The following is a 10,746-nucleotide window of genomic DNA, read 5'->3' as shown; positions in this document are numbered from 1 at the left end:
TTTACCTCACAGCATGAAACGAAGCACCACCTGGTCCTTTGCATCTTTCCAAGATGTTTCTTAAAGGTTTTGACTTCTATGATGCCACACATGGTGATACCATGCCACGGTTTCTTTTTCCATAAAAGCCTTATTTCCCCTCTTACTATAAGGCTCATAGATGTGCAGAATGAAAGTAAAAGGGAATCATGAAGCAAATTCAGATGGTTCCTGATTTTATTTTTCTTCGTTTTGAGCTGCGTACAGATGTACAATATGATACTCTCTTCCTTTGGCATAAATAGCACCTATGAACAACAATCATAATATATAGTCGATTTTAGAGTTGTACTGCACATTTTGAGCACCTTTAAAATAGACAATAAATAGTGCAATACAAAGTCAATAAGGAGTCTGTGTACATGAAAAGGAAAAAGTGGAGGTTCCTGTAGTAGCTCCCCTCCCATATCCCTATCCAAAAAAAGAAATCTTTGACATGAAAATAAAGGATATACGAAGCTCCAAAGTGGCAGAAGAAGATCCAAAGTAAAGCAAAAAAGAGCAGCGACACTTGCTTTTATATTTTAAACCAAATTGTGTTAGAATCATTTCCTGGCACCAAGCACAACATACAATTCCTCTTCTGCTACGACTGCTGCTGACAAACGGTTTGAACACTGATAACCTCCATGTCCATTAAAAAAACAGTCGTCGTTTCTTAAGAGTTTCAAAGGCTCTTCATCGCAGGCTGACACACGGGCAAAGGGACAGAACCGCATACTGAACCAAACCAGCATGGCCTGCCGCTGAAAACTGAAAAAAGTCTTCAATGTTTCTACAAACCTCAATGCAGGTATTTGACAGTGATCCAACCATGTTTTTTTTTTAACCAGAGGGGTGATCTATCTGTTAAAATTTGACTCCAGCTAATTAGGATACTGTGTTGTTGGAGTGAGTTTCCTGTAGCTGATTAAATAGATCGGTCTCCTGTCAGGAAGCTCTCATTGGGAGATTGTCAAGGTGTCTGATCACTTTCCAGCCACACAGGGGAATGAAGGTGGTTTGAACACTTATTTCCTAACGTGTTTCTACCGGTTCTTACCCAGGTACGATATTAAAGCAGCTGCACTCTGTAACTGTCCATCCCTTTTCTTCTAGGCTGTACAGTTACGGTGGAGGTTAAGTATTATTTTCTTAGATGAAACACCTTTTAACCCATATTAAAAGGTTTAAGTTGAATTTATACAAAGATGTAACTCCTGCATAAAGCAATTATTTATAGTAATTATATTGTATGTACTGTCCTGTCATGCCACTATTTGAAATATTTTTCAGTCATATTACTCCCTTCAGCATTTAACAATATATTAAAAAGAGACACACTTCTCTTTTACCATAGAAGATACTCAAATTACCATAGAACATGTTCAAATCAGACATTTTTGGTTTAAACACCAAATATGAGCAGTGCCAAAGAGCTGAAGATTTCAATGTCCTGACAGAGTTCACTTAGAAGCTTCCATTTCTTACGTTGAACATGTTAAAAGGGTATTTAACATACATTTGTTTACCTCCATCAATGGCATTTATCCCACTGATTTATCAAATTATGACCTTTTTAATCTCCAGAATTTAAATGGCATTACAGGTGAGTAGTGTCCTTTTTTGCTTTTTAAACTGAAAATCCACCAGTTCCAAATCTTAATGTGTTAAAAGTTGATCAGGAGTAAAACACAATTCATATTAGCTGTGCAGACACTAAAATCATTATTCAGAAAATAAAAAGTAACACAAGGTAGCATAAAGTCCTAAATATTTTTAGCTGTGATGCATATACAAAGCTGCCTGTTTTACATAATGAAGAAATAAAATCATTTTCAATAAGAAAGAGTCACTACATATTCAAGTATATACTGTACTGACAACTGTATAAAGCTATCACGTAGTCCTCTCGTAAGTCTTAGGTTTAGCTATAATACCAAAAATACGGTAAGTCTTGATGCGCCAAGATTGATCATCACTTCATCATCACATTCATTAGAAGTATCGGATAGACAAGCACTTAATGATGGTTTGGAAGTGTTGGGTCAACAGACACAAATGCAAATTTGGTGTCATGAATCCCCCTGCTCACAAGCTTGTCTGCATCTTTGAAGTCCCTGTGTTGGACACCCTGCAGAGTTAGGAGATCTGGTTGTTGAGCTGTCCAGGATACTGTTCGAACCTCCTCTCTGCCTCTTCACTGAAAGCATCCCCTGGAGACAAGAGTTAGGAACAATCATTTGCTTAAATGTCCAAATAATTATTTCATTACTCTGTTGGGGCTCCATGCTACCATTTTCATTTAAACAGTTAATTCAAAAGATCTCAGGTGCATTTATGACTTATAGTGCCACCTCCTGTCCCACTGTGCATTGGACACGCTATACAAAGTCGAAGAACACGCCATTAGAATGAATGGCTCCCTTTTGCCCGTCACGTCTTACCAATGTGGCAGTTGTGCAACCAGATCCGATGGCCGTCGTATTTGCAATTGCATTTCATGGCGTTGTTGGTGAAGTCACTCTCGGCCACTTCATAGTTTGGGTTTATAACAACCTGCGATTTGGAAATAAAAGCCAGGTCAAGAAGCAGGACATCCTTAGCACTATAACATTGGAGAACATCCTAGTGTTTTCTTTCCATAGCCTGCACTAAACCTTATTCCGGGCTCTCACTATGCTCGAGAGCCACCTTTTACTGTACATATCGATTCTATTCTTCTGTCTTTCATAGTTACCTGTAAGATGTAGTTCCCTGGCTTGACATCAGTCATGTCAATCCATTGGCAGTCAATATCATGGCGATACAAATCCCAGCAGCCCACTGTGATGCCCTGCTCGCCAAAGTTTGCGCACTCATACCGTTTAGAAACCCCTTGGAAGCAAACGTGAAAAGCAAGAGGGAAAAGGGAATCAGCTGTTGGCCTTGGACACCACTGAAATCCCAAATCCCAAAGCATATTCCGAAAAGACGAAATGATGCAACATCTGGCTTGCACACTTAGTTTGGACAACAAATCAAACTCTTCATAAAAAACATTCCACTGAGTTAAATGAACAGGTTAATACAGTATGTAAAGGATATCTATACCATGTACAGCTGGGGTTATTTAGCATTTTACAAATGAATGATTTCATTATTTCGATTGGATCCTGAAAAATGACAAGAGGTGGAGAGTATATTTTGCGTAGCTCAGCTGGCTCTGGAATGGCGAGGCTGCCCAGACCCCTCCTGTGCATTGCGATGACTGAGCCAAGAGATTCTGCAGGGGAGTGGATGGGGAGGCAGGAGAGGTATGAGACAGATGTGCTACGGGAAGCCTCAGGTGCGAGACAGAATGATTTCAGATGGTATGGAGGCGCACAGCTGCTGTCTTTAGAGACAAGCAGAAGAGTGGGGCTGAAGAGGCAAGAGGGAGTCCACTCCTGGAACAGCTCGATGAAGGTAAGGTAGGTGTCTCAGCAACACCCAACGCAAGACGCGGAGTGCTATGCAGAGATTCGCTACAAGAGTGCTAGATATTGAGGTGAGCAGAAGTGTGTGGGGTTAGGATCTGCCCTTCCTCACAAAGTTTTATTAGAACTTTGTTGTTATTTCATAAAGTAAACGTATTGTGGCATTACGCGGGAGTCCAGTGTGGAGATGGAGCCCTGGATTAAGGGCGACTTGTTGCCCTAGCAACCACAGCTGCCCTGGCTGATTTTGGATGAGCCGCAGCTGTGGGGGCCCTTTAAGACACACTGAGCACCCCCCCAGGTGATGAGCAGACCCCCGCAAGGGGAGAACCTTCCAGCGACAGTCCCGGAGGGGACAGTGAAGAGCGCGTGAGGCCTTCTTTTCCATTTCTTTTTATTTTCTTTTTCCTTTCTCCTGTCCCGCTGTGAGGATTCACCGGAGCGGGGGTTGAGTTTTCTTTTGTTTTGGCCACATTCCTTTTCCCCCGGGCTGGCCCCCGCTAAAGAGGGACAGTCCAGTCTGGACGCCGCTGTGCAAAGCAGTGTGCGTTTTTTCTGCTTCCTTTTTTGGTTGTCGCTGACCCCTCAGATGGGGCGTCGACTTTGACCGGCGCTCGCTGTGGCTCCTCCCACTGCCGCACTGTTACAGTAAATGTTATCTTCAGTCTACTTTCTGTATGATCTGATACACTGGACGATAACCCAGTCCTGGGCAGGTGTAAATCATGAAAGTCATGAAAATCATGAAGTTGCCCCCACAGCTGAAAAGTTGTCTCTCTTCTCTTCTCAGCATGGAATAAACCTTCACCTGTTCCATGTGTAAATCACGGATGCTTATGGAAACATATGATAATTAATGTGCCATTAAAGTACGTTTGATTCCTACTTTAGCTTTTGGGTTCAAATGAGTTCATTTTACCTGTCGTTCTTTCTAAACCTCAGGTTCCTACCTTCTTGACATTCTGTGTCTTCAAGGCAGAAGCTGGCCTTGTGTCCATCCGCCACCTTTGAGCCATTCACTGACAGGAGGTCATAATGAGTGAAGATGTCCATGCTGTGATAATGCCTGAAGAGTCAAGTACAGAAACTTAAAGCTTTCAAATGGAAAATGCCGTGGCCACATTACCATTCAACAGGCAGTACTGGAACATAAGACCACAAATGACAGGAGGCCATTTGCAGATCTCGCCTTTTCGGTATTTAGTAAATTAATTAATCCACAGATCTCACCTAGCTGTTTCTTGAAAGAAGCCAGGGTATTGGCTTCAACAACATAGCTGGGTGCCTTGAACTATACTCCTACTGACTTTTCAATGCCTTTCGGGATTTTGAATATTTGTATAATTCCCCCTCAAGTCTTCCCTCTTCCAGACTCTAAACAAGGTTCAATTCCTTCAGTCTGTCTGTGGAGCACATTTCCTTAAACATGCTAGAATATGTCTAGTTGCTCTTCCCTTTCCAGAGCAACATTCCACAATCCAGTTGGCTCAGTGAATCATAAGTGTACCCATTTTAACTACCTTTATCGAAGAAACCAAAGCAAAGTGCCTTGACTCCACTCAAGTTTTGAACACATAGCCTCCCAGTTATGAGTCCAGAGCACTACGATCTACTTACTGCAACACTAAGCCGTTTCTATATAACAGAACTGCCCAACAGCCCCTCAGTCAACAACAGTTTTTTTTCTTGGATCACACTTCTGACTCCCCGAAATGACTCAATCCCATGGATTATAAGAACATACTGTAAGGAAGACTGCAAATGAGAGGAATCTTTGTGGCTCATCTATCTCCACTGATAAGTTAGTGACCGAGTGAATCTAAAATTTTGTCCATCTGTTTCTTAACGGAGCCGAAGGTCTGGGACTCCTCCACCTAACTAGGAAAAATGGGATATGGATTATGGATTATGGATTATGAAACTGGTTGTGGATAGAATCCATGGAGCAAATACAGGGCACACTATGACTTGTAGCAACAAACCTGAAATGTCCCGTAAAAGGCTTTCAACATAATTCAGCAGCAGCAATGATAATTATTACTAAAAATACTGAGAACTCCTGCATGATCATAAAAGTAAACTTTGTGACCTGGTCCTCTACCTAGTAGCAGAATGACCCAACCACAAATATTTTTAAGCAGTTATGATAATTCAAAGAATGTAAAGTTTCTTATCTTTGAGCAATATAATAACAGTATGATTATTTTATTAGTTAAGAAGTTTAAAAATTAATTTGACTGGACTGCACAAGGCAATATCCTTTGTAGAAAGAATCTTTCACAGTTCACATGTTCTTTTGGATTTTTTTAAGTACCATTTCTAAAACATTATAGTGTCATTTTAAATGTGGAAAACGTTTTTGCATGATTCAAAATTATGAGATCCAGTATTACAGAAAACAGAACAAAATATACACTAAATATTACTTGTTAGATGAGGGACAGGATGAGTTAAATCTTCTTCGCCAAAAACTCACAGACATTCAAACATGACAAAAAACATGACTGGACAGCTGCCAGTATTTGAACAAAATTAGCTCATGGCCATGCCTCACAAGATATTAAGTTCACCAGCGCACCTGCACCTGCAACACAGAAACGACTCTCTGCCACAGAGCAGACAACAGCAGAGTGAAAACACTGGACAGTAAGTCAACCGCGCGAGACAGGGGCGTGTGCCACACTAGGATCATGCTGTAGTGCTGGAGCCTCTAACCCAGTTCTTGGGGGGCCTGTAGTGCCTTGGGGTTTGTGTTCCCACCACCCTCTCATTTACAAGAAGAAGAAGGAAAAGGAGGAGAAGGGGAAGGGGAAGAAGTTGAAGGAGGAGGAGGAGAAGAACGATATTTATATATACTGTACAATATAATTAGCTGAGCTGGTCTGATTATTTAATCAGATGTATAATTGTACCACTTCTAACCTGCAGCTTTAGTCAAGCGAAGCTGTTGTGTAACCAGCTGTAAAAGACCTGGAACCATCCTATCCTGTTGTCGAATTTAGAAAACAATGAGGCAGTGAGATTAATGCAGCTGCTCAGGTTGGAACAAGGCCCCCCAGGAAGGGAGTGGGAGACCCCTGCTGCAGGGGTCCATGCTGATGAGTTACACCGAGCCTCTCGAACATGCTGCGGGACACACAGGTTAGCAGACACCCACAAGCCATGATGGGCCCCCCATTTACCTATGGCACTCATGCCACACCCAGGAATGGCGGCCCGCCTTGGGGCGGAAGTCGGCGCGCCCGATGTTGTGGATCTGCGAGGAGAAGCGCAGCAGGCGGCGGTGCCCGTACGGCCAGTTGGCCTTGGCAGCCGACTTGGCCAGGCAGTCCTCCTCGGCAGCACAGTAGAGCATGTGCAGCGGCCGGTCCTCGATGTAGACGGTCTGCTGCACCAGGGGGGCATTCAGGATGAGGTCCGAGGCAGCTGGGACGGCAAAGGCAGGGATAGCAAGCAGAACCACTCAGGGCCAGGTATGAGCGATAGAGAGTAAGGCAGAAGACAAACGCATGACAAGTGTGTGTGGATTCCCACCCATCCGTTCATCCCTCTTCTAACCTCTTTATCCAGTACAGGGTTGCGGGGGAGCCAGAGCCTATCCTGGCAAGCAACAGGCACAAGGCAAGATGCAAGATTCATCCTAACGAGAGCGAATTTTCCCAGAAGCCAGTCAATCTTCCAGTATGTCTTTGGAAGCCAGCAGCCATATCACCCTGCAGCTCACAACTGGCAGCCCACTGCAGCTCAGCAGGTGTGAGCCTGGTCAGTACCTGGAATGGGAGACCTCCTGGGGAAAGCTAAGGTTGCTGCTGGAAGAGGTGTTAGTGTTAGTGCGGCCAATAGGGGGCGCTCACCCTGTGGTCTGTGTGGGTCCTAATACCCCAGTATAGCGATGGGACACTATACTGTTGCAACGCTCCGTAGAAAGTGAAGGACATGACAAGGCACAGAAAGGCGTCATGGCCATCCACTGCAACCAAGGGAGTCTCCAGTCGCGACGACTACTCGCACCGCTGGACCCAGGCTTCTGAGGTCGAGAGAGTGGGACTGCCCCAGGGCAACGGCTTTCCCACTTCAAAAAGCTCTCCCACACAGGTTTCTTCGTGCAGCTCATCTTCCAAACCAACGAGCTGCACAAAGTGCAATTGTCATCGTCGGACACGATAGACAACCATCATGTCTTTGGACTGCAGGAAGAAACTGGAGCAGCCAGGGCAAATCCACATGAACACAGGGAGAACATGCAAACTACACACCGATAACATGCCAGGAATTCAACCCAGTAATTCTAACCCCTGCACCAAATCCTACATATGAAGTATTTAATATGATAAGCCTCCTATAACACACTCACTCAGACAAAGATGTTGGCAGAGCAAATACTGTATATCATTTTTATTTCCTATTTTACCAGGTAAGTCATTTGAGAACAAAGTCTCATTGACAAATAATGACCTGGAGGCTTGTTTATACAGCAGCATTTTACTAGAGCAATCTGACTGAAGCACATTACGCCGGGGTACAACATAAGTGAGGGAAGAACAAACAGCTAAATAAATCTTCTCAGAAGTCCTGTGAAGGCACAGTGTCTCCTTTTGATTTGGGAGATGACCAGCAGTCACCTGGCTGATGCTCGGCAGCCATGGCTTGCCAAGACACAGCAGACGAGGTGGAGAGGTGAGAAACTAAACTAAGGGGGAACGTTAGAAAAGGGCAGTTTGTGCAGTCCCAGGGTGGGTGTCATGGGATCTTTGATGAGCAAGTAATCGGGATGCTAGCTCAACACCTCATCCAAAGGGTGACGCCTCCTACAGCACCTCCAGCGTCACCAGACGGGCACTGGTTTGGAAACTCTGTTCCAGAGGGCAGATCTCCACCTGCGGGTGCACCAACACCACTGACGGCGGCAACCTGTTTTTGTTTTTGTTTTCCCCCTGGAAGGTCCCCCATCCTAGAACTGAGCAGGCCCAACCTTGCTCAGCTCCTGAGAGCCGACGAGATCAGGCTGCAGCGCGGTAAGGCAGTAAGGAGCCGCGACAAACACCCTCCGTCACAATCCACCCGAGACAGATAACTCGATGTGAGGAAAGAAACAATGATCATTATTGCCACTACCACCCGTCCACAATAACCTCAGATCATGCCAACTTTTTTTAAAAACCAGAGGAAGCCCAGGAAGCGGCGTGCCGTCACCCATCTCCAACGGCCCCAGCGGGACGGCCTTCCCTCCCCTCCCACTCACTCTCGGAGCAGATGACGCCGGCGGCGAAGCGCGGGCTGGCCTTCTGGCACTGGACGCCGGCGTGGGCCTGGCAGTGGCTGAGCGCCATCTCGTCGCCCGTGCACCTCACCCCGCTCGTCACCATCTCCGTCACGTTGCTGCCGTCCCAGTACCACGTCTCCTTGGCGACGGGGACACACAGAGAGGGCAGGCGGGCGGTTAGGCGTGGCGGCAGAAAGAAATTACTTTTCATTTGGCCGCGGCAGTGAGGGAGAAATACTGTCCCGTGCTAACAGTATTAACATATGAATGTTTATATCATATTATTCATAATATGTCATTAAATATCAAATTATATCATACAAACTGCTCAGTCAATCCCACAGGCCTATCCCACCTGTCTACCATATTTATTTATTTTCACCTGACGTGTGCTTTAACTTTGTTTACGTTAGTGCCTTTGCATCCTCTAGTGCACAAGGCTTGAAATGATTTTCCACTCCAGCCGAGACCTTTTAGCTGGGGTCTCAGGACAATGTGAACTCATGTCACCTCAGAAACACGTGTCCTTAACAGCAAAACTCTAGGCAATATTTTCTTTTCTAAGAATGTTCTGACTATTTATTTGTCGGTTTATTTAATACGGGTTTCTGAAAGTTAAAAAAAGTGTTAAGCATTTCTGCATGAAAAACAGGAAAACAAAAAAAAAACAGTAACACACCCTAACATCTGATAATTCTTCCACAACATTGGGTTTCACCACAGCCAGTTTGCAATTTTAGGACAGAATTGAAGTAGTTTGCTAAATTAACTAAATGTAACTAATGTTTACTCAAAGGAGACAAAAAAAAAGTTGCACACAAAAGTTGGAAGCTGCAGCACAATTCTCCATAAAGCGGAATTCTTGGGAGAATTAAAGTGATTTAAATCAAATCTGTGCACAAATACGAAAAAAGGAAATAGTGATATATTTCCAATCAGTTTTCAACACTATTGGCTAAGGCTTTATCGTGAAATTAACAATTGTTAGGACTCCGAGATCAACAGTGATGTTTGTTAATTCGCCTTCCAAAAGGCAATATTTTGTACAAAAGTTTGTACCAGGAAGTGCAAAATCTCTAGGAAAAAAACAAAGGGCAAATGTCATTCTGGCAACTGTCAGAATCTTTTTCTCCTTTTGTAAAGGCAGAAAAGCTCTGGTTCAGCGTCTGTAGGTCCATCATGTAACTGACCTGTGCACCATGCAGAATCTAAAACAGGTCTTTATGCGTGGGCTGACACATACTCAAATTATGTAAATGCAATGTGAGAAAATGTGACATACTGGAAAAAAGTGTGGGCTCATTACAAAACTAGAGCATTTACGATGTTTGCGTCTAATGCATCTACTGTATTTTTTCTGCAGTCATGTGTGTAATGTGTTATTAGTTTACCAAATACATGTCTACAGTACATGTGTTATTTAAAGAAGGCCATTATCAATCACAATCCTACAGAAATACTGGTATATGCTGATTTTCTGCAGCTCAGATTTTACAGTTATTGGCAGTACAATGCAGAAGCTTCTATGAGAGAAGAGGATATTTTTTTCAAGGACACAGCTGGGCAAACAATACATTTCTGTGCGACTGAATAGTGTGATTTTCGCCTCATCGCATCAGAAAATGAACAAATGTATCAATTTAAACTTCAAAACTTTAATCAGAGGAACAAACTTCCAAAATTATAAATTGACGACGCAACATACTAATTTAGCATTCTTTGTTGTGAAAATGTTTTTTATTACATATAATACAGATTGTCCCATCTTTACGGCTCTCTGCTTTTACGCCATTGATTTTTTGCGACTGTGGAAGTAAAAATTCTCAGATGTAAAGAAAGTAAATTCCACTTTAAAAAGGAGTCCGGAGCCCAAAAAATAAAAGTTTTTAATAAAATTGTTGCAAAATTTCTTTGTATTATAGAAAAAACATACTCAAGTTCAGCAGGTGTGAGCCTGGTCAGTACCTGGATGGGAGACCTCCTGGGAAAAACTAAGGCTGCTGCTGG

General features: G+C 43.5%; 1 protein-coding gene across 4 annotated transcripts in view; it reads right to left on the bottom strand.

Annotated features, from left to right (window-relative positions):
* Window positions 1–202: 202 nt before the first annotated feature.
* Window positions 203–10,746, bottom strand: part of LOC148841994 (lysyl oxidase homolog 3B-like) — a 59,572-nt gene continuing 49,028 nt past the window's right edge. For all 4 annotated transcript variants that reach the window (XM_088919035.1, XM_088919055.1, XM_088919047.1 and 1 more), the window contains 6 exons: window positions 8,719–8,878; window positions 6,659–6,902; window positions 4,427–4,542; window positions 2,759–2,895; window positions 2,466–2,577; window positions 203–2,234 (listed from right to left, as the gene is read on the bottom strand). In XM_088919035.1, coding sequence (XP_088775161.1) covers window positions 2,161–2,234; window positions 2,466–2,577; window positions 2,759–2,895; window positions 4,427–4,542; window positions 6,659–6,902; window positions 8,719–8,878 — 843 coding nt within the window. In that variant the 3' untranslated portion in view covers window positions 203–2,160. The remainder of the gene's footprint in view (window positions 2,235–2,465; window positions 2,578–2,758; window positions 2,896–4,426; window positions 4,543–6,658; window positions 6,903–8,718; window positions 8,879–10,746) is intronic.

This window comes from Atractosteus spatula, chromosome 1 (assembly GCF_055471065.1).
Source record: "Atractosteus spatula isolate fAtrSpa1 chromosome 1, fAtrSpa1.hap1, whole genome shotgun sequence".
NCBI lineage: Eukaryota > Metazoa > Chordata > Actinopteri > Semionotiformes > Lepisosteidae > Atractosteus > Atractosteus spatula.
This window is presented reverse-complemented; position numbering and strand designations above follow the sequence as displayed.